This window comes from Pholcus phalangioides, unplaced genomic scaffold (genome assembly GCF_987345545.1).
Source record: "Pholcus phalangioides strain wild (caught in Gottingen) unplaced genomic scaffold, Ppha-v1.0 ptg000015l_1, whole genome shotgun sequence".
NCBI classification, from domain to species: domain Eukaryota; kingdom Metazoa; phylum Arthropoda; class Arachnida; order Araneae; family Pholcidae; genus Pholcus; species Pholcus phalangioides.
The window spans coordinates 62,730,662-62,756,260 of record NW_028301608.1 but is presented as its reverse complement, the minus strand read 5'-3'; the positions used below and the strand labels follow the sequence as shown (position 1 = coordinate 62,756,260).

The following is a 25,599-nucleotide window of genomic DNA, read 5'->3' as shown; positions in this document are numbered from 1 at the left end:
GACAAGATATTTCGTGTTTGTTAATTATATTTTTACTAGATGGTGGCTAAGCGATTGGATTGGATTATAACCGGCTTGGTTAGTAATTAACGCCGTCTTGGCTATGTATAGGAAAGTTTTAAATTTCTGCATCTCTTACAAGCGCAAATAACATAAGTAGCTCCCTAAGAAAAACTATTTATAATCTTGTACACTACTACTCTCTCTCTCTCTCTCTTGTTGGCTGTCTTTAATATACAGCTGTGGAAACGAGTATGTAATGGGCAAAAGCCGCAGTGATCACGCGATGAATTTGAAATGATTGAGTTTCAATAAGAATCTAATCACGGATAACAATGCTTAGCAACAACTTTCTACCAATCTTTGAATAACAATGCTCTTGCAAAAAATATCGTCGTTTGCACATACAGTCAAACTCGGTTAGAACGACACCGGAGATTCCACGAAAATTTGTCGTTATAATAAAGGCGCTGTTATAACCGAGGTTGACGTTTTCAAGACCTTTGTTGACAAAAATGTATATATAATCAGAGGTACTCAAATACTTTTTATGGAGTATTTATTTCTTTATGATTAGGGTGAATAATTTGATCGAGGAAATTTTTTAAATTGGAATAATTAATACCGGACATCACCGATTCTAAAAAAAAAAAATAATTTCTGAGTACCAAATGCTTCAAGCAAATTTTCAGTGACAATGTACCTCATCATAGTCTGATGGAGGGAGTTGGACGCTTTAAATAAAGTACTCAAGCACCCTAATTACTTCTTAACCCCCCCCCCCCTTTACATACAGGCTTTTGCAACAAATTTGGAGGATATTTTTTCAAGAACACTGTTATTCAAAGATTGGTAGAAAGTTGTTGCTAAGCATTGTTATCCGTGATTAGATTCGTATTGAAACTCAATCATTTCAAATTCATCGCGTGATCACTGCGGCTTTTGCTCATTACATACTCGTTTCACAGCTGTATATTAAAGACAACCAACACAAGTACAAGATTATAAATCCTTTTCCTCTGGGAGGTACTTATGTTATTTGCGCTTGTAAGAGATGCAGAAATTTGAAACTTTCCTATACATAGCCAGGGCGGCGTTAATTACTAACCAAGCTGGTTATTAAACTAGCGGAGATAAATCTCAAAAACCGGTATCGCTGTTAACATATAGGAAATGAAGGGGGAAAAATCCCCATTCTTTCTTCCTTGGCCAGTCACCCTTTTCCTATGTATGCAATCGTGTACTATATATTTTTTTCCTACTAGTAAAACCGTAGCGAGGGAGAAAAGAAAGGAAAAAGAAGATGATACAGAGGTAGGAAAAAGAAAACAATTTTCATTCATAGGGTTTATAATGGAGAGTCTCTAAAGAAGGAAGAGCACCAATGTGTACATTTTCCATTTACAAAGATAGAAGATATCTCACCGCTATACGTTGAGGGAAAATATGCACAGAAAAATTTCAAATATCTGATACAGTCGCGACGCTTCTTATTAGAATCACGAGGGAATACCGAATCATTCGGAATTGTTATCACTTTTGCAAGGAATGTCACGGACCAATATCATAACATGGGAAAAAATTCGTTTACAGTTATTGGGACTTTGCACAATGCCATCAAATTTTTTTCCGTGGAAAGTTTTTTTGCGCATTCTGAAGCCAAAGTTTAACCAAATTTAATTTTTTCCCTGTAAGTTATCATTATCAAGCTGCAAGACTATGTAGGAGACTGGAAGGCGTTCTCTTCCCCTTCTTTGTTGATAAACATTTCCGTACTTAATGTCGTAATCAGTCCATAGTATTCGCTGAGATCAATGTAAATGTGGAGCTGCTTTTCAAATAGACTTTCTGTAGTGAAGGCAAATGCATAACGAAAAAAGATAAATTTTTCATCAGTTTCTTTCAGTTGACCAGATTCAAATTTCTTTTCCTGAGAGACTTTCTCGTGTCATCTCTGAATTGTATTGTGTACATTGAAAAAAATGCCCTAATTTGTGTACGATATATATATATATAGGACACAGTTCCATTCTAATGCCTCACAATGGCTGAATAACAGAAATGAAGGATTTTAGCTTAAAGGGGAAAAAAAAGAGACCCCATTTTAGAATAGAATGGAATAAAAGAAGATGGAAACGATTGAACATTTTGCAACCAATTATAGTGAAACCTGTGTATAACGATAAACCTGCCTATAAATTTACCTGAATAATGTGTTCAACCCAATTAAAAGGGTTGTTGCCTAGGAACATTGTCGCTGAGGAAGTCTGTTGGTGGCATTGTTACAGATTGGTAGGGAAAGTCTACCAACTGTGACTGTTCCAAACTCGGGATCATGCATAAAACATCTCCCTAATCCTTTTAATCGGATCACGGCAGTTATTTAATTTATCTCCTTGTATAATTAAAGGAAACAAAATGAATACCTCTCCGGTTACTCGACATAGTTTTTCATGATTAACGAAGTGAGCAAATAAATTGATTAATAAGTCAATTAATACATAACAACATAACAAGCATACGAGGAGATATAAATGATGAAAAAATTCAATGTTGTTCCTGGAATAATTTATTATGGTATAACAAAAGGAAAAAAATTCATTCGAACTACAAGGTTCAAGGGTAAGTGGAACCGCTTATTTCATCAATGCAAATTCAACCTAGAATTTGTCGAGAAATCAACGAATTTTCTTGAAAATATGACAGTAGGTTTAATAAATCATGCTGGGCGCGGTATCCCAGGTCGGTAAGATGCTCGCCTAAAGTACCGAAGGATGTTTAGAGGTGTCGCGAGTTCGATACCCGGTTCGTCCTTGTCAGAAAAATTTCCTGACATAGAGGTACAACAAAAAAACGGTGACATGACCGCAGGAAAAAATTGTTACCGCAAGGAGTCCCCCATCGCGGGGTTAGCGCACCAACCCCTGAAAATAATGAATATAAAACAAGCCTACTGTTCAGAATCGGCAATAAATTCTAGGTCCCGGTTTAGAATTAGCCCTCGTGTGCAGCAAATGACCGTGGTGCGACAAAAATGATCATTAAATCATGCTTTTCTTAGGACCAATGTTCTAAATGTATTTTTTTTTTCAGTATTCCCTTTTCGAGATTAATTTTTTTTTGGCCATGGGTTCCGCTGGCATCGATAAGTGTGTGCGAAGGTGCCTCAACATGATTCCCCAAAATGATGATCATAAATGATTAATAAAGGAAAGAAGTGTAAACAAAAGGAAAAAAAAATCATTTGAACTACAAAATGTCAATATTTTATTATTCTTGTATATAAATCTGATTAACAAGCTCATTAATGTATGTAAAAATTCACAATGTAATAATCTTCTACCCCACAAACATTAACCAACATTATATGTGCCAAATAAGAAGGAGTATGTGAGTTTTTCCCAGACTGTCAAACTTGGGAAGTAATGGAAATGTAAGAACACTTCACCACTTTTGCCTTGCATGTTGGGCATTGAAAGGTAGATGCAGTACCGTTCTTCTTCCAATTTTGCCTCTGGACGAGTCTTAACTTCGATTAGTTGCCCAATGGGAGAAGAACTTGAGTCTTAACTGACGTTACTTTTTATTTGTGAGGTCCACCAAAACTCAGTCACACCAACTTTTGCTACTGGAAAACTGTAACTTTCACACTGTATCTAGGAAGTTTCGTTGTTACTCTATTTCTTGACAGTCATCTTTTAGGTCTATAGAAAAAACCTGTGCTGACCCACGAGCCTTATCCCTTTCTTCAGTTCCGTACCACAGTTGATAAAAATAAAAATGCGAGAGCCGATCTCCCCATTAAAAAGTCTCGCCACAGAGAGCATCAGACCTACAACGATACAATTATTCAATCATTACACTTCACTCATAGTTAGAAAAATTGATATCTTATGGCAGCACTATACATAACAGAATTTGCGCAGAAACAAACATTTTCACGTTAGGTTCACAATACGTACACACACATTCTGGCATGTACTAATTCGTTAGAAATTCCGTAGGGGAATGTGCATGTACGGTTGAGTAGTAGTAGTTGATAAAACTAACATAAGTAGATACGAGGTTATCGAAAATATGCTGGGTTTCACTTGTTCCATCACAGAAAAACGTAGGGAGAGTGTAAAGTAATTCAAATATGGTAGCACCCTCATAATTCATACTTTCACTAAAGAAATGCCATAATTACACGTATATAAAAATTACAGATTGAATAGTAATCACAGGGGAAAAACTTGACATCGAAAGTATCGATATTAGGCCACTGGAAAGAGCGTAACAGGTAGCAACGTGATCACAAACCTAAGTTCTCCATATCCTTCCAACTTTGTAAGAGCCGCTGAAGTAAGAAAAGAAAAATTCCTCGAGACCGTTCTTAGAAGATAACAATCTCATGAGTCATATTTGGTTCCACTTACCCCGGTGCAACTTATTTATAAATGAACATTTTCATTTTGATGTTAATCGTAGGAAGATTTTTCGTACTTAAATCAATGTGTGCGAATAATTTAATGATGAAGAAATACGGTATATAAGCTGATTGCGAATATTTTTCATAATTTCATCAATTTTTCTTCAATAATTCTTTTAGCACAAATATCATGGACGGATTGCAGTGAAAATACGAGAAGCGTATGCAAAAGGAATATAGAGGATATTCTTTTCGGTAATGGAGAAGCTCGGAGTATGGAGCCTGAAGACCGTTGTTGGTAAGTTATTTCTTTTTGTGAATTTGATACCAACTGAACCGACGTATTAATTTCGAAAAAAAAAGTTCTTTCTGAATTAGTAGAAACAACGGTACAAATATTCAATCAGTACATTTCACTAACGATTTGAAGTATAGATGGCAGCACGGAAAAAAGACACAACACTAGATATGTACTCAGAGTGTTAGGTACACACACAGTCAATTACGACACAACTCCCTCGGTAGTAAATTGCCCAAGGTGATAAGACCGGAGATGTACTCGGTTCGAAAGAAAGTCGAAACAATTTATTTCAATTAGGCACTGAGGTGAACATAAAAATTTCCATACTGTGACAAATTTAAAATACAGTAATAGCACTGAACCAACTCCAGTTACATACGTTTTTTTGTACAAAACAGAAAAATATATTCAACAACTATCCTTGAAACTAAGTTACCAAAAAAAATGAATAAACATAAATGTGGGAAACCCCGCAGTGCATTGGCCTCGATGACATTGATGTTTTCTGTTGAAAATATCGCATCGACGACGTCGCAACATCGACTTTTGTTTGCTGTATTAACACACGAATAGACCTAACTATTGTTAAAAAAATAAATACGCGTTTTATTGACCAACGGAAAACATTACGGGAGAAATCTCATGCATGGAAATAGATTCAGGTGGACGGACGGCCTTTAACAGAACAGAACAAAAGGCTTGCGAAAGTGAAATTTTCCAAGACTGTGCCAACGAAAAAAAGAAAATAGGAGTGTGTATTCTCATGGTTAGTAACAAATGTCATTGAGTAATACCTGCCAGTACATATCCGCTGTTAAATTTGAAGTTCATCTTTAAGCTTCAAGTGTCATTGAAAATACATATACTTTATTCATTGTGTATGTTACGGTTAATGTGATAAATCCAGTTATTATGCATAATCGGGTCTATCATTTTGGTAAAGTTTGATAAATATCCCATAAATTCCCCACTTTTATCGGCAATTATGCATAATTCCCAAGGGTCGTTGGTGAACATGATAAATATTAAGGGAAATTTTTTTTTTTTTTCTGGATATTATGTATATGCCGAGTTGTGTGTGTGAACTCGGAAAAAAAAGCCACCTGGTCTCCACCGGGACAAGAACACGGGCACTCTCTCAAACCGGCAAGCATGATAAATATTAGTAGATCATCACATTTGCTGGTTATTATGCGTAATCACCATTTCGTATTCGTAAATATGATAAAACGATCCCATTACCATGATGAGATTTATTATTTAGAATGACCGTACTTGTGAGCCAGTCTTAACCGGATATAATGAGCTCCGATTTAACGAACTTATTCAAACACCCCAGAAATAACTCATAATTAATTCCTATTTGACGAATTCGGAAATCGGACCTCGATACAACGAACTCTTATTTAAAAGATTTCACGATTGCACCCCGATATAATGAACTCCTATTTGACAAATTTTATTATCATACCCCGATATAACGATCTGTCATTTAACCAAATCTTTGATTTAATGAAAATTTTTACAAATTAATTGTGCGTGGGTGTACAATCAGACCCCCACCCCATAATAACGAACTCCTATTTAACGAACTCCTATTTAACGAATTCCACAACCTCTATATAACGAACTCCTATTTAACGAATTCCACAACCTCTATATAACGAACTCCTATTTAACGAATTCCACAACCTCTATATAACGAACTCCTATTTAAAAAATTTTACGATTGTGTACCCCTACATATAATAAATTTCTTACAACCTTCGCTGTAACTTAACCATAACAAACTACACTTACGTATTATTTATAATCACCGGTAAAAGTGATAAGTTTTTAGCATTTATTAAATTTACCAGTGACTCTTGGGTAATATGCATAATCACCATTAGAAGTGAAAAACCTATCAAAGTTACCCAGACGACTACTTTACCGCACAGCAACTTTGGTCACATATCGCAAATGAAAGCACCATCTATCGGATCAATAGGTAAAGAACTTTCGGACATCCAATGCCCAGATTCGAACCAACGGACCCTGACGGTAACCTTCATAGTGTAAGGCGAGCATCTTTACCACTGCGCCACTCGGGTGCTACCGAGGCGACTGGGAATTATGCATAGTTACCTATTTACCACATTCACCGCAACAATATACATTCATATTCACTGATTGTATTGGCTGTGAGTCTCTTAGAACAAAAAAAAATTTTCACTGTAATTGATGAGGATAAAAATTTAATTATTAATTAGAATGTATTCAGAGAGTACCATATTGTGAATACACTGTGGTTGGAATAAAAAATTATGAAAGAGAACTACTGTGTGTGTACTAATTTTTGTTTAAAAAAACGGACCGTTTTAACTATTTTGATTCGTAGGTTTTTAAATTGAAAAATTGTTTTGATTTACGTTGAAATACAGTAAAACCTCTCTTTTGCGGATACCGACGGGACAAAAAATTTCGTCCGTAAAAGAGGGGGGGGGGTGACAATTAATCAGGGATTTGAAATACATACTTCTATTATACAACTGGAAATTATGATTTGGCCGTAAAAGAGGAGTGACCGCATCTGAGGGGGTGTCCGTTTAGAAGAGTTTTACTGTATTATTATTACGACACATCGCAATTTTTTTTTTACATGTAAATATTCATATCGTAGTTCAGAAGTCTGCAATATTTCAGATATTAAAAAAAATTCTATGAAGCCCGAAGGCCAACAAGTCATACTGCTGTATCTAGATTTACACATTAGATTACCCGTTTTAACGAAACCCAACGAGGCTCCAAGAGTTCGAAGTCAAACAAGAGACTATATTATTACATAATTTTATTTATTTTGAGGTCATTTTTTTCACCTGTATTCTGTTTTTTCAAATGAATATGAATTTTCATTGATTCGAAATTAATTTTTCCTTAAATATCAATTTTACCTAATTCTGAAATTATCTTTTCATAGAACATGAATTTTCATTAACTCTGAAATTGTTTTTATTTTTTTTTGATACGAAAATTTTCATCGCTTCTGAAATTATTTTTTCATCGAATATTAATTTACATTAATTTTAGAATTATTAATCTCATTTGTTCTAAAGCTATTTCTTTCAGTAATTATGAAATCATTCTTTCCTTCAGTAATTATTTAATCATTCTTTCCTTCAGTAATTATTTAATCATTCTTTCCTTCAGTAATTATTTAATCATTCTTTCCTTCAGTAATTATTTAATCATTCTTTCCTTCAGTAATTATTTAATCATTCTTTCCTTCAGTAATTATTTAATCATTCTTTCCTTCAGTAATTATTTAATCATTTCTTTCAATAATTATGAAATCATTTCTTTCAATAATTATGAAATCATTTCTTTCAATAATTATGAAATCATTTCTTATCAATTCTGAAATATTTTCTGAAAGTAAATTTGAAATTACTTCTTTCACCAATTCCAGAATACATTTTTCATTGAGTTTTGCAGCATTTCTGTAACTTAGTAAGACTTTTCATGGGCGGGCTACTGCAAAAAGCTTCGAGGAACACGCGTGACTTGCGCTGAAGGCCCATGCATCAGTTATTTACGAATAATAGTTATTCTAATAAATTTTATATGATAGGCAGAAGCAAACGTATTCGCGATTGATGCACAAATAAAACATAATGTATATGCCGTAAATTCCTTGATCTTCGTTTCCATGTGACTCTGAGAAGAGAAACTGCATTAGAAAATAAATGAATAAATAAAGAATTCTCTGCCCTCGCGCAGAAAAAAAAGGTCCATTAGAAGAGTCGGGCATTGCTTTTCCGATTTTCCTTATATAGCCTTTACATATAACTCACGCGTAACCCTATTAAGGTAATGTCTCGGTAACGTTAAAGCCTATACTCGCAAGCACTAACTGCGAAATTGAAGTTTCTATTAGAGTAGAAACCGAAGAGTTGGATCTCTACTTAAGGGTACGAGGGATTTGTTTCCGGAAGATTAGTTATACAGGCTGTCCCCAAATTGTTTTCACAGCGGAACCATCTCTGCAACCATTGACTTCAGAGAAACATACTTTCCTTTCAATTACAAGGGGGGGGGGGAATTCAAATGACGTGCGGTGACTCAAAATGTTTGAAATTTTCTGAGGAGTCGTAGTCGTATACATAAAGAAGTGGAAAAATTAAATTTTTATGTAAACCCGGTGCACTAAAACTTCCAATTAGTGAAATGTAAATGTGGCTCTGAGAAGTCATTTACAAAAAAAAAAAAAAATCATATTTTTAAATGCAATACAGTGGATCCCACTTAATAACGTTTTCCAAAAAAAAAAACATTATGAAAAAACGTCGTAAGTGGGTAAACTTTTTAAACGAGAACTATTTATGAAAATTAGTTAATGTTGAGACCACAAAAATAACTCGTACTAAGCGGTAAAATGTTCTAGGTGGGAACATTATAAGCGGGATCGACTGTATTAACGGAGGTTCAGTAATACCTCTCCATTCCGGACTCTTCGGAACCTAGGTGATTCCGGATTAGAGAAGCTTCAGCATTACGAATCCGCTTTTTTCATTTCTCAAGTTTCGTACTTGAAGCAATAATATAACTCTTTGAGCACTTTGAATCATATTGTCCTTTGAAAAAAATTAATAAAGCAATATATAAGCGTATAGTAACATATAATATTTTAAATCATAATTTCTAATTACCATATGTTACTAGTTATTCATGGGGGGAGGGGGGTCCTTTTACTTATTCTTTAAATATTTTTGTAGCCATGGCTCGAAAAAAAAACGCAAAAAAATTTTTTTTGTTTCTGAAGATCATAAGAAGTAGAGATCTCCCGATTCCATACCCTTCGCACAACATTAGTACTGGTGTTCCCGTTCCCGCTTTTTCCTCAAATGTTAAGCTTTCTTACACATATACAGTGTATATACTTAAAGCGCGTAGGCCTACTGTTGCCATTAGCGGCTTATATCTGCCATATCCCTTGAGGTTTTCGGCATGTTTGGAAATTCACTCAGATAATTACAGAAAACACAGCACTGGAAAAATTCTAAAACTCCGAGGTTAACTGTACAGCACGAAGAAATTTAATGAAGAAAAAAAAGTTATTTTTTGATCACCAAGTTGATTTTCTGACCAATAACATTGAGACACTTTGTTTTTTTTTTCAATTTCTCAAGAAGCGCGAAAACCGCAGTGGACATCAATAATACATCTGGGAAATGTGGTACAAAAAAGCTAGAAAATGTTCCAATGTAAAATACAAAAAGTCAGAACGGAATTTGGAAAAAGAATAAACACCAGTCTCCGGCTAGGGGAAAAAAAAAATTCGACCGAAGTATCCGAATTATGGGTGTCCGGATTTGAGAGGTCCTACTGTATTTGACTTTGAAGTTTTCCGCATTTGTCGCCAATTATTGCGGATGTGGTCCACAAATCGTGAAACGTAAATTAAATTCAACGTTATAAAAACTCTGTAGTTGTCAAAAAATATAATTTTAAATAAAAAAAATAAAATGGTTGAGTTCGTTTCATTTGTGTGCAGTCCCTAAAAATGGCAGCTTTTAGCCGATGAAAATTTTCCAATGGAGATATAAGTTGCCGTAGTGATATATATACATTTATTATCTCGATAAATATTACGTATAAAAATATGAAATTTTTTTGCTAATGACTTTCCAGAGAGACTTTCCTACATTTCAATAATTGGAAGTTTTAGCACACGGGGGACTGTATAAAACTTTATACAGTTTGTGTATAAAGAAATGTTAACATCTTTATTTTGTTATGTATACGACCCCCTCAAACAAATTTTGAGATTTTAAGTAACCGCATGTCATTAGAAAAAAATTTTGTAATTGAAAGTATGTTTCTAAAACCAATGGTTGCACAGATATTTGCTGTGAAAACAATTTTGGACCCTACATACATGCGTTGATACGGGAGGGAGAGATGTTTGGCTGAGGACGAGAGACGCCTTCTCAGTGTCTGGTGATTCTCGGGTCAATTAATCTATGTCTCGGGGTCTTGGCTTAAATTATAGAATAGAAAAGCATATGTAAGCATTGGGCTTTAATTTAAGGGCAGTTAAGGTTAGGGTTCGCTTGTTCCGCGTAATGTTAATGTTTTCCCAGAGAGTTGTTGACAAATCTCTGGCACTTCATCAAATGAGGTTTGAATCTACGTAGGCTGGTAATTTTAAACATCAACTCTCTTGCAAGTAAGTCGCAAAGTTAACAAATTTGCTATGTTAATGTCATATTCACTGCCCACAATCATATTTGATTTGTGTAATGTTTATGGCGTCACACATTTTACAATTTATGTGAAGGAGTTGGTCACGCTTGCTCTGATTGACTTGTCACTTCTTTAATGCTGTCAGTATATGTAATGTTATAATAGTTTATATGCCTTTAAAATGGTTTGTCACTTTTTCAATCCTCCCAGAAATTAAAGAAAACCCGGGCAGCACCGGGTATTATAGCTAGTAATATTATATTTGTATTACATTTTTTTTCGAAAGAAAATCTAAAGTAAGTAAAACAAATATAGGTAGTTTACTTTGATAATAGTATAATTACCGTAGTGATGGCATCTGGTTGTAGCCAAAGAATTTTGATATAATTTTTTGACACACGATTGTGCATGTTAGTTAACGTTTCATCCATTATTTTCTCTAAGCTGTGCAAGCAGAGAAAATGTTCCTGTGCACGTAAAAATCCCCTGAACATAAGATTGGTGTTTCCCAAAGAGGACAATATCATCCTAGGGAAGGGGCGATGTAAGGGAATGCGGGGTCGGTAGAAGCTGCAGATACAACATGTATGAAATATCATAATGTAGTGTTTAAAACAAGGGGGGCAATCAATGAGGAAAACTTTTCACGAGCTCAGCGGTACCCCCGACCTATCCCGTTAGAGTCATACGGATCACTTTCTTGTAGACCAGACGTTCCAAATCCTGCCGATACAGATCTGGCAAGACGAAACGAGCATAAAGTCAGAGGTCAGATCTGAATTAAATACCAGTATTTCCCATAGGTTCTTCTTGCCTAAACTGTAAGTCCAGACTTTCGAGCATACCTGTGGGCACGAGCCAGCCGTTTAGCCTTGGTATTCCTAAGTCAATAGGAATACCAGAGTACCTAGAATACCTACCACTTAGGTAGGTATTAGCCACCCAAATCCAGGAAAGGTACTCCGGAGGCTGGTGTATAGTGAGCATTGCCATACCACGCAAAACACACACACGCACACAGTGAAAAAAAACACACCGTATATATATATAGTGAACATTGCTGCCATCTACATTTCAAGTTAACAAATCAGTAACAAAGAAGTGTCCCATGCTCTGATTTTTTTAAAGCTGGAGTCCAGTCTCCGCATACGTATTGAGTGCACAAATTTTTTCAACTTCATGTTCTGTTTTTATATTGGATTTAATATATATAATAACCTTTTTCTTTTACATTCACGAGTCAAAAGACAGTTTAACGCTGTATTTAGATAATTTTTTGACCTGCAATCTATTTCAAGATACAAAAATACAAGCATCATACTGGATCATAAAATATGAATTATGAATCTTTACTGATATATCCTCGAGGAAACCCTGCAAAATATCTAAAAAGAAAAAACAGAAAAACTTCTGTTCGATGGGGAGTCGCCATTTCACATTCGGTTGTATTCACCTGTCAAGTCCTGGAGTTATTTCTTTCTTGAATGATTTCGAAATACCGACAGACGCTATAGTGAAGTTCCCTTTCCTTTCAACGCCACTAACCAGTACTTGCTAATGTCGATCTGTCACTATTCAACTTCTTTTGCTCAAAGACAAATCACTGCGTTTCTATCGAAGAAAAAGAACTGTGTGTATGTCAAATTCAATAATCTTACAGAAAAGAAAGAAAAAAAATCTAATCGGTTTATTTCATGACAGTACAGAGAAGCATAGTTGCAGTGCTTCTCTTCTCTTAGAAATTGGTGGAAACGACTTTTTTGAGATGTCGGAGACATTAGTGATATTAGACAAAGGAAAAGGTATTTCTAAGGACCTTGAATTGGAAAAGAGAAGCATTGAAGAAAGCCTTATTCATAAATAGAATCCGGAAGTTTAGGCACTTGGAATGGGCAAAATAGGCAAGCAAAAAGACATTAAAAATGCTTAAAATAGGCGCTAAAAAAGGGCATTTATTTTTTAACGAAGAAAGGAAAAATAACTAAATGCAAAGCTATTAACTGTCTGAAAATCGGCTAAAACATTGGTTGCACTTGCTTCGTCCACTGTTTCAATTATAGTTTAATATGGATAATAATGTAGTTATTATAAATTGATTTCATGCCAAAAATAAAGTGTTTGTGGTTCCCCTCCCCTCGTCAGAATTAGTTCGATTCTAGGACCATCGTTATCAGACGCGGAGCCCGTAGAGAAAATGATCATGGGGGCTGCTTCGAATTACAAAATAATTCTCCTTTATTTGTTGTATTATCTGGAATATTCATCATAATTATAGCTGAAAAACAGTTATCTTGTTTTATTGTTGTAAAAAAATTCACCTTTTTTCACACATATTGTCACGTATGCGGAACTCCTTCAAGTGTGGGGCTCGGTGTTGTCGTACCTGTCACACACCTCTGAGAGTAGCTTTTGTCAATTTAATCGAATAAACTGAATACGTACCTGAAATGAATAGCGGTACAGTGCAGTGCGATGTAGTGCGCCCAAGTGGTGCGGTGGTAAGATGCTCGTCTTCCACTACGAAGGTTACTATCAAGGTCCACGGGTTCAAATCCAGGAAAGAACATCAGCAAAGTTCTTTACCTACTACTTCACCAAACACCAACTCTGGCCATTCGCTATATTGCAATTTACTGCCATTAGTGAGATGGGTTGGAAGTGAAGACACTGTCTATCGGTGGTCGCCTCGAGTTCGTTAGGGAAAATATCTTATCAATATCCTCCCTTGGGTTCGAACCCGGGACCCTGACAACAACCTTCACGATGGTAGACGAGCATCATGCCACTCGGGCAAAGTTCTTTACCTACCGATCCTGGGACAACCATCGATAGATGGCACCTTCATTTCTCACCCAACTCCACTGGTTGGAAATTGGCGTATGGTGATACATGACCGGAGTTGTTGTGTGGTAAAGTAGTAGTGCGTTATAGTGTAAAAATAATCAAAGCAACATATCCAGGGTCAGCTAATTCCGCTCCCCGTGTGAGTCATGACAACAACTGATGATCGCTTGGAACAGTCGTTTCGGTCAGCTATATATATTCAATGCATGAGTAAGACATGTATGTAAGGCCTGGGAGAAACAAGCTTCTAATTTTTTTTTCATATATGGGCTGTGTTCACCTGAAATAAAAACATTCAAGTCTAACACCATTCTGCCAAAGTAAAGTTAATGCATGGCTGCAACAAGTTTTCTAACTCTCAGTCACTTACATCTATTCGCCTTTAAATGAGACTGGATCATTTGATCATTTTTACCGCACCACGGTCATTTTCTACACACGAGGGCTAAAAAGACCGAAACCTTCAATTTATTGCCAATTCCGAGAGTGACACTGTTTTATTTTTTTATACTCACCGAGAGGTTGGTGCACTAACCCCTCCCTGCGGTAGCAATCTTTTTCTTGTGGTCATGTCGCCATTTCTGTTGTACCCCCGTGTCAGGCAAGTTTCTGACAAAGCTGAACCGGGTAAGGAACTCGCGACATCTCTAAACATCCTTTGGTGAATATCTTACCGAAATGGACTACCACCCCCAATGGGGGTAGAGGAGGGGTGGTTAGCTTTCTGATAATAATTAATACTAAGAATTGGAGATTCCAAAAGAGCAATTCTTTTGAAATTCTCAATGCTCAAAATATCCAAGTTGTACTGAATATGACCTCTGAAATTCACGAATAAACTTGAAACAATCTTAAAATAGGCATTATAGCACGAAAAATGCGTTTTTACAAAAAAGTTTGAAAAGGCAAAAAAAATCCTTTATGACATTTTGCTTGAAATTCCCGGCTCTATTGATAAACATAACATAAGGCATTCAGAGTATTTTTCAGTGTCCGAAAAAATAAAAATTTTATGAATTACTCTAAAATGAAAGTAAAATATGAAAAGGGGATTAAAAGACAGAATTTCTGTTGTGACAGTTTCATTGTTGTGAAATAAAGATTGGTGGTGGTGGGGGGGGGGATAAAATATAATTCTTAAACGACCCCCTAATAAAGAAAAATTCGATTGTTCAAATTAAATCCCCTCAATGAAGAAAAAAAAACTGTTGCAGAGTAAACTTCTTTTAGTATCACAAAGAAAGCTGCAAATTTTACTGGCTGACAGTTTTTGGATTAAGGGCCGTTTGAAAACTTTTTATTTTTTATAGGAGTAAAACTACTATAGAGATTGATTTTTACCTTTTTGTTGATTATTTTTCATACTTCACTTTAATTTTAGAATCAGTCATGAAAATTTTCACCTTTTTCGGACACTTTCAGTAAAACAATTTGTATCTCAACTTATTTTTAACGTTCAAAAATAAAGGCTTCAAAATATTGAACAGCCATCTGAGACCCTCACTTTAAAGGAACGTGGTAATTTTTTTCGGCCAGGGCAAGAACTGCTATGTATAGTATCATCATCACCATGACTTGAAAGACAGTAGAATGGATGATGGCAGAGGCGCCGACATGAAGAAAACATTGGGAGGAGGGGGGGGGGGGCTGTGTGTGTGAAAGTTGGTGGTTGTCCCGTATATACGGGATTCAAGCGCGTACGCAAGAGAGAGCATTGCATTGTTTTTTTCATCAGAAATTATTGGACCCTAGGTTCCGGCACCTATGGATGATGGAATATTTTAGCATGTCCTTCTCTGCTGCTCTGCTCATAATTTATTGAGAAGCTTCAAGCGCGCAATTGACGATAGACAACCTCGACAATATTTCTGTGTTTTGAGGCACAAATGCCAGCCAGTCTTCTCTTTGAAAAAATCTTTCTATAGCAAATTACCTTACATTTGAAAATATCATTCATTAGGGTAGTTTATTTATCACATTCATTTATTGCATGTCTTTAGAAAAAGGCTTTTTCTAAACAATAGCCAAACACATATGTATAGGAAAGTTACATTAAACGCATAGTTGGCTTCCACAATGATTCCATCACAGCCACATATTCAAAGATAGAATGATAGTAAACTGTTTCAGTGTTCTATGAATCAGGGCTCTGTGCCATTTGAAAGAAAAGAAAACCTGGACACACACTATGACGATACTATCAATTTAGTGAGAACTATAAATGGATAACTATTATAGCTTTTAACTGCATTTCTGCTAGCCTGGGAAAGAGATTCTGTTAACAACTTCAAATATTGGCAGGTGTGGGCAATGGGAAAAGCTATCAGTTATTTAACTCTGGATACCTGGTAGAAGAAATAAATAGCAGAGATGAAAAGTTGTGAGGTTGATAGTTTTTAGTTGAATTCTTCGCGTAACGTTTTGGAGAGAATGTTCAGTGTTTCCCAAACTGATTGTTCTCTCCATTACCTCGCTCAAAACTCAAGACAACCCATAGGAATCTATGCTACACCTGTAGAGTTTACCGCTCCCCTCAGACCATTCCACCCCCCCCCCCTCCCCGTAGAGAGTGATATTGCCCACTTTGAGGAAACACTGCTGTAATGGCTAGTATCCTGGTTGGGGGTGGGTCAAACAGCCCGATAAAAAAATGTGTTTGTGCCTTATTTTACTGGACAGCGGTGACCATTTACAATTAATGCATAATAAGTACCCCCCCCCCCCACACACACACAATTTAGTGCCCCCCCCCCCAATATAATACCCTGGATCCGAGCCTGGTATCCAGTGACGTCACCAGTAAGCAAACATTCCAACACATGCTGTTATGACGTCACCGGACGAAAATGGTAACGATCATGTGAAACGTAAATAACGTCTATTCACCCACACCGTAATCACTGAGCGTTCAACCCAATTCTATATAACAGTGTGCTATGATTATTTTCTAGGGAATTCTAGTCACGTGATGCAGAAATAAAACTTGATGGGCTTAATTCTTTATATTTGTCAGTACTGTGCCGAACACTTTGAAATGAGCGTCATCGGGCACGTCATCCGTCGGAATGACATCTAGTTTTTTTTCTATTCCTATACATCTGTGAGTGAGTAACTTCATTGGTCGGTTAAGTGAATGTAACGAGTGTAATTTAAAGACAGGAAACGGACGTTCTATTATTGTCTTCGGTTTTGAAATTGCCTTTTCTTTTTTTAATGATGAACATGAAAAGAAAGTAAATAAATAAATAAAAACAGAAAAATTAATAATTAAATCATATCAGGGTTTTTTCCTTTCTTTCACTCTCCTTTTGGCGACATTATCTGAATCACAATAGAACACAGTATCTGCTATGAATGAGCGGAAACACACTCAAAATTATACTGAATAATAGTAATAATAATTATTGTCTCTGTCGCTTTCAAATTTCTAAAGATACAGGACCTATAAAGTTTGAAACTTTTCTTCTCTTTTTTTCTGTCCCCGAAACCGCAATATTACTCACAAATAGATAGCCGTTTTCTACAGTTATTTTTCACAATCCTATCCACGCAGCGTCCTAATGGTTATTCTGAGATTTGAAATAGATGGCGCTGAAGGCCAATTAAGATGTTCATTTAAGACACTCGCGGAATACGAAAGTTTCGTTACATGACGTCTTTTATCTCTATTGTTTTCTTTAATTTATCTTGAAGGTCTTATCTCCGTTGTGCATATTAATTAGTATTCAACGTCATGACGCTAAACAACTGTGGTATAGTAGTAGGTAATATTATCAATTCAAAGTAGTATATGACTCATTTTATAGTTACATCATCTCTTCCTACATATTTGATGTGACTTAGCTGAATTGACACACAACTAACACCAAAAGTCCTCTCCCTAATGAAGTTATTATTATAGTTGATACTAATAATTATATATACTGCTTGCTTGGAGTTTGCATTTGCTTGATGCGATTGCTTCGAGTTTTTTCTAGACTTTTCTTTCATGAAATAAACATTAATCATCTCTGTCAATTTATTTTTCCTTACTTTTTCATGGATCATACAGAACTGTATCTACGAGATTACGGATAAGCTGGGGGGAAAAATGACGGCAATGACAGATTGATAATGTTCATTTTAAATAACGTGAAGGAAAATAGAGTTGAGTTTTTTTGGTGAAACGCCGATGTGTCTGAGATTCTTACCTCGCAGTTAGCGCCAGTCTATTAATTCGATTGTTTACTTTTCAAAAATGGTGGACCCATGTGTAACGTGTAACAGCCCAGTCATCAGTAAGAGATCACATTTTCTTCTCAATGTTATCCTAACGCCAGGGCCGTCTTAAGAGCATCATTGGCTCCCGGGCCCAAGTGGTTTTTCTGAGGCCCTACCAGGTGAATTCTAGAAAATTGCAACGGAATCTCATTTTTGTGAGGCCCTTCTTCTCTTGAGGCCCCCGGGCCGTGCCCGGGTGGGCCCATGCGTTAAGACGGCACTGCCTAACGCTAGACTAGAATACTTCCTGAGAATGCTGATCACTAGCGTTGGCGAAACGTTGAGAAAAAAATAATACCTAAGACGGCCCTTCACCCCAAGAAAATCTTTTTATTGACGACAGCCCCGAAAATCTAATCATTTATATAATGTGATTTTTTAGCTTTAGTAACAACCGGTGTATAACTTTAAACTTCTCATCTCATTATTTAGAATTTTGTGCATAATGTTTTATTTTCATCATGTTAATTGATGTAAAGATGCATGCAAGATTGTATGTAAAGATGATCATAAAAAATTCAATGAACCTCGTTTCATCAACCCAATTATCAGAGTTTTTACTTAATCGATTTTTTTAGGCGGATCCGTCAGAACTTCGACTGCATGCAATGGCAAACTTCCATGTGCATGAGGCGTGAAGACCAAGACAGTAACAGCGACATCATCCTCAAAGCCTGGAGATTCCTGGAAGGATTTTGCGAGAAATTCAAAAGTAGTTATTAGAGTGTTAAAAAAATTCATTACATTATTAAAATACCGAAGTTTTACAAAGAGTTTACAGAGAGATTATTCACACACCCTCACACTCTTTTAAATAATCATTAAATCAAAGAAATATTGTTTGTATCATGTAAAACAGTCCTATAATTGTAGATGGTGATAATATAGGGTGGTTAACAATATAAATTATAATTCATTGAAAAATAAGCTGAACGTATCACACTATATGAAACAATGATTATAATTTATTGCCAAATAATCTGATTATATTACCATACAGAGCTATTTGATATGCTCAAAAACTGAGATTTTCATAAATTTTCTGATGGGAGAAAAATGCATCCGAATTCATGGTTAAATTCCGAATTTTTTCGCAGATTGGTGGACGAAATCATGTTATCAGACCGAACGACTGAGGCGATGCGAAAACCGACTCACTTCTGGAGGCCGATCTGTTGATACTGAGTCCTGCAGGTACGGGTCTTTGAAAAATTTTCAATCTTTCAATAAAAGATATTTAGTTCTATTATATGTCACATCCTTCATGCACCCATCCATCGGGAATATTCGAAACAGCGCAAGTGATGGGAACCTGGGGGATCTAGTTCAATAGCCTGTCGATCATAAGTCGTGGAACTGTCAGAATTAATATTGTTGAAATACAGTATTTGCTGACTAAAGTGAAAAAAAAAAAGTATTTTTTCAACAACAAAAAAAAATCCCGTTGTACCATTTTTTCAGACAGTAAGACTATTAATATAACGCGTGCAATGTTCACATTAATGTACAGTGTGTATGTACTCTGTACATTAACAGAGTCTGAAAAACTGGTATAGACAATGGCTAAGGCACTTGGAATGTACCTAAAGGACTCATTGCCCTCCCTCTTAATAGTAGTAAAACTCCAGTTTGCTATTCAAAGTGACATCTATTCGTTGAAAAAAAAAACGGCATAGGGAACAGCTATTGACTGCAGTGGTAATATTAACGCCACACTTCGCACAAATAGGGCATATTAGCCAGACTGGGATTTCCAGGAGCTCTAACAATGACGTGCATCATTGTAACGTCACACATGCTGGTCATTAGTTGCATCTGCCAGTGGTGCAAACACAAAGTGACATCTGCGGAAGCTTTTATTTTTATCAAATGTCAAGCTATACTATTTAAGTGACTATTTTGGTGAGATGGGTCACAATCCTTCCGAGATAAAATCAAAGTTTGTGAATTTTCATTTCAAGGAGGCAGAAACTTTACTGAAACTTTATGGAAACATCGAATTTCTATCAACATTCTGGCCATATATTGTGAATTCGTTGGCTTGCTTGGAATGCTTTATGTGTGTGTGTGTTTCACACTCAAAAATATACCAATCGATGCTAAATCACATGAATGGGATTTCTTGAACATGACATCATTATAACGCTCGTATTATCTACAGGTCCTACTTAAACTTCCGTTCCTGCGCTTCGTCAGCCATTCAAGAAGACTGCAATACGGATGACCAGAGGCTCATGGGTGTCTACATGATGGACAGGGGCCAGCAGAAGTCCTGGAGATGTCCGAGGACTGATCGAAGAACGAGTTCATCGTTCGAAGCTCGCCGAGCTTCTGATACCACTGGCGAAACCGATCCCAACGAGCTCATGTATTCCGATTCACTTTCTTCTCGTGAGTATGAATGTGATATTTTTTCAACGCAAGAAAGACTTAACATGTCTCGTACTTTATTGCCCACCCTGGTATAATAATCAGGCCTGTTACATAGGAAATGCAGTAAGCACATACAACATTTATATATACTATATATAGCAAAATTTTACTGATTTCAGTTTTAACTTTTCAAGCCGGTTCAGAAATTTGAATGCCAAGGCTCTATTCGCGGTATTCAAATTTAAAAAAAAAATTGAAATTTGTGCGCAGCTCTCTGAAAATAATTTATATCTTTTTCAATTTCAATTCTAAAATTGTAAAAAAAAAGTTATGTTATATATGTCTACTCTAAGCAATAAAAATTTTACGGCGATTATGTTAAAAAATAATCCGGAGTTAAAAAGTTGCACCGCCTCTGACGTGAAACGTACTGAGATCCGCGCAGAGAAGTTAATCTTGTTCAAAGCTTGTTTAGCTGTCAAAATAACAAGGAAAAAAAAGTTCGAGAATCCTCCACCAGAGGAGTTTTTATTACTCTCTCGTTATGGAAATGACCAATTTATTATACTGGGATCTCTTTTTACTCCTTCTCTCTATGTCTATCCGTTCAGAAGTAATGAACACTTTAACATCCTACGTATTGTTAACATATACGCAGCAGCCATTTACGATAATTTTTCTGCTCTGAATAATTTTGGGATGCCCTGGAGCAAAAGAGATACATATTTTACTGAAATGTTGAACACAGGGAAAAATACATAAAATTGAACAACTGGTGAAATAATGTAGACAGAGTCATGCAGGAAGTGATAAGATGATATAGTAATATAAGTACGTTCTTCACGATGAGACTAATTAAAACGCTAACACCTAGTGATAAATTCTAGAGCTTTCCTCGCAATCTGGAAATTCAAGAAAGATTCACATTAAAAACTTGTAGTGTGGTAAGCAATTAGTTTGCACACAACACGATTCAAGAATATGTACACAGCTTTTTTCTAACTTACGAACAAGGTCCGTTCCGATCATCGTCCCGTAAGTCGAAATCACACCAATTTCATGCCATTTCGATTTTTTTGGATAGGAAATGAAAAGAAGTGAAGCATAAGCATTTCTGTTGAACCCCCGTTCCCATTTTTGCTAAATATGGGGGGGGGGGGGTCCAATCTATAATTCAACAAAAGTGCTGGATCTTTTTATTCTAGCTGGAACAGTTTGTAAGTCGAACGTTTGTTGGTCGGGGAGTCACCCTATAAAGTCGTCGAAAACAAAACCACCAAAAAAATATTTTGTTACTTACGATTAAGTCCCTAGAATCTTTCTATTATTGAAAAAATAACGTTATTAATATCAACAGCAAAAAGCAGTAAGTAGTTCTATATTTTCATACAATAAAAGTCATGAAAAACCTTAATCTATCGTTATTGTTAAATATAGGTTCGAAATTCGGTAAGAATCATTACATTATCGAGCTTATTTATTTATCTTTTAATTTATAGTTGGTGCTTGCGCATTTGACATCGAAAAATCTGTCAGAAGTTGCCGCATTGAGTTCAACAGCGTTAAAGAAACTGCCAGAGATGCTCTTGATGACGATGCAAGGAAAGAAAAAATTTGTTGGTGAGTCCATCTTTACCGTGTTCTATATTTCGCTCTTGATAGACGGAGTCCGACACACGGACTCTATCAGAAGAGATCTTGTGAAATATATAGCTATATACAGTATTTGGAAAAAATATATGTTTTGAACTGCAAATTCAACTATTTTTTTGCAGTGGATACGTGACATTTAGTAACTGCGTATTGGACCACATCAAAGAAAAATGCGGAGATATTGGCACAAGGGAAGCTAAGAAAGCAATAGAGGCGGTCAAATCAAGTCTTGATCTCGACTGCGACGATTATGATGAATCAACGTGCTCTGGATCGACATTTTTGACCGTTACCAGCGTACTTCTAGCTATTGGACTCGTGGCTTCTTCGATGTCTTCTAGGTTCAGTGCTGTCATGTAATTGACGAACATCACTGTGAAAATCATTGTGTTTACCCTTATATGTCTTCATCTATTATGACTGTAATTTCCTCTTCCTACTGTATGTGTGCGTGTTACGTTAAGCGCTTCTGCTTTCGGATGCCATCCGTGTAGGAGAAAAAAAACAACCGAACAGTTAAAATAAATAGGGAGCCATGTCGATGTAAAACGTAAAAATCGAGAAAAATTAAAGTGAAACCTGTAATTTTTAAGCAAAGAGTAAAATTTTTCATTCTGAGATAACTTTCTTCACTTTCATGAAAGTCAGTAAATCCATAGTGAAAGGCTTTTGCTTTTTTTTGGTACTTTCTTTTTTAGGAATGTTGTTACACTACGTAGATATCCGTGTAGATTGTAATTATGATGTGAAACTATGAACAGTAGCACCACTAGCAGGGATATTTGTAAAAACTTAAAAGAAAGCATAAAGTACATTGGAAGTTTGAAGAGGTTTCTGGAATTATGCGCTTCGTACTTTTTCTTACTAATAACCTCGCAAAAAGAAATTGCCATTATACTACTGGCTGTCTTGACCATTTAGAGTTAAAACATTACCAAATTTATCTCTCTAAATTTAGGGCTTCGTAAACTTGATAGTAACAGTTTAAATTCATAAACTATACGTGATAGATTCACGTTTCAGCTTGATAATTGATGATTACTAATAATGCGTGTCTAAAATACGTAATTAATCCAGTGTTTTATTTCTCATGTTGATATAAAGCTGAATGCATTGCTTCGTAGTTATGTGATGACTTGATGAGAGTGTTTTTCTACTTAACTGAGTATGGGGAACGAGATTTTATGAAATTAATTTAATTACTTTGAAGAAAGAAAATTAAAAAAATTAAGAAAAATTGAATTAATGATCAAATTAAAGAAAATTAAATTAATGGTCAAATTAAGGAAAAACTAGATCATTGAAAAAATTAAAAGGCACTGAATTAAAATGAAATCAGGTTTGAATTATGCAAAATTGTGCAGAAATGCATTGATAATGTAAATGTCTGTTCGTGCCATTCAACGTAAATGATTCTCAAGACAGCTAGCGAACCGTTGGTGTCATAAGATTTTTCATAAATGTTTTTCCGAAACCATCTAATGATGCAATTTGCATAATTAGTCCCCAGACACTGCTAATGCCAATTTATCGAGCTGATTTCACCTACAGATGAGAACGTAACAAATACAGTATTAAAAAAAGTTCGACCTTAATTATATTACCTAATCATCTATTAATAACCCAAAGTACTGAATATTGTTTAGGTCCAAACGTTCCGAAGAAAAAAAAAAGATACCTAATCCTCACTGGTTAAATCAGAATGTTATTTGTCCTCTGTTCCTTTTACTTCTACTCTATGTCAAAACAGATTTTTCAGTTGTAATGATGGGAGTAGTTACAAGATTTTTGTCGAGTTGTTTTTTATTCGTAATATTGTTTTTTTTTTGTCCTATTTTTTTATTAGCTTTGTTGTTGTTTTTAGTTGTTAAAAGATTGAACTTATGTAAATATGATACACATATTAAATGAAGATGTTGTTTTCCCTGTGACCTATAATCAAGTCCATTTTGATATGTTAGTAGTCATCAAGATTCATCAGAAGCTTCGAATTTAAGAAGCCTTTTAAATGACGGATCAATTAGGGCATTAAGAAAAGTAGCTATCTTCGTGCCTTAAATTCTATCAGTTACTGATTGAATGGATAAATTTTCAAGTACAGTCAAGGCTCGTTATAACGACCCCTCCTCCTCGTCCTGTCAAAAACGAACGTTATATAGGTTGGTCCGAAAAATATAAGTAACACATGTAGAATAGGCGTTATATGAAAACATTTGCGGCTTATCTTAATGGTCATTGTAATTGAGCTATCTTCAATCTGTTGCTCACGAGCACCATGATGTTGCATGCTCGTGTCCGATTTCGTGCTCACGAGCACTTGATCAAAGGCTCAATTAAACACTCTGTGAAAATTGCATCAGGGGATCAAAATTATACAAACTTACTTATGTCAAAATTGCCGTAAGAGTTGTCTTCGTTTGATGATGGAAATAGGCAGTGTTCGCGACCCAATAAAGGTTGAAAATCCCCCCCCCCCTCCGGTGTAATGGAATGGTCGCTATAACGTGGGGTCGTTATATAGAACGTCGACTGTATTGAATTGATTGATTGCACTTGCACACAGTATGTACCATATTGAAGAGAACATGTGTTGGTTATATACTTATTCATTGTGGGTGAAATTTTTAATTAAGTTAAAGAAAGAGAAGAGTAGTACTATATACAGTCAAACCTCGTTAGTGCGTCACCCGGTTAACACGTCACTCCGCTTACCGGATCACTTTTTGGAACTCCCAATTGGAATTGCCACAGCTATGACTTACTCCGCTTAACGAGTCGCTCCGTTTACTAAGTCGTATTTTTGCTCTCCCAAGAGTGACTCATTAACGAGGTTTGACTGTATATATATACGCGTCTTTTTCCTTCAAACTCTCCTCGGAGAAAGTTTTGGTCTCGTTGGCTTCATTGGTAACAACCACGAATTTCAATTGTTTTGATTTATAATATTTTCTTTATGATTATATTTTCACAGTATTTGGTACAATGGTATTTGAAAGGCCACAGCTTATGAAGGATACATGACGATCTTTCATTGGATGTGTGAAAAATATTAATTTCTATTCGTGTGGCCTAAACGAAACACCACCATGACATCCATCATATTTCGGACGATGCTTTAAAATTATACAAAATCAAACCAAAAGACCATTTTTAAATCAATCACGAACAACTGAAAATGTATTTATTTTAAAAACTCACTAAGAAGTTGTTATCGCATTGTCAGTCTGGTATTAACCATCAATTAACATCAAATATGGAATGTTTAATTTTTCTTCTCATGACCATTCTCGGAATTTCGATGTTATCGAAATAGAAAAGATTTATACTAACAAGATATGTGAATTATTATTTCAGTGAAATTAATGAATTCCAGAATTAATTGATATACTGATGTATTTTATTCAATTAAATTCATTTTACAGTGCACACACACAATTATAGCCGGTTGTTTATAACCGTATATTGTATTTAATTTGCTGTTGTAATCTGTGAAAATAAAATGGATGATTAAAGAGGCTCTTATGCCGTCGTA

The 25,599-nt window shown here is 35.6% G+C and overlaps 1 protein-coding gene across 1 annotated transcript in view; it reads left to right on the top strand.

Moving 5' to 3' along the window:
* LOC149076441 (uncharacterized) overlaps window positions 1-25,599 on the top strand; it is a 41,612-nt gene extending 16,013 nt beyond the window's left edge. The window contains exons 2-7 of the mRNA XM_089244008.1: window positions 4,592-4,709; window positions 18,620-18,753; window positions 19,139-19,235; window positions 20,203-20,432; window positions 21,914-22,034; window positions 22,190-25,599. Coding sequence (XP_089100134.1) covers window positions 4,592-4,709; window positions 18,620-18,753; window positions 19,139-19,235; window positions 20,203-20,432; window positions 21,914-22,034; window positions 22,190-22,427 — 938 coding nt within the window. The 3' untranslated portion in view covers window positions 22,428-25,599. The remainder of the gene's footprint in view (window positions 1-4,591; window positions 4,710-18,619; window positions 18,754-19,138; window positions 19,236-20,202; window positions 20,433-21,913; window positions 22,035-22,189) is intronic.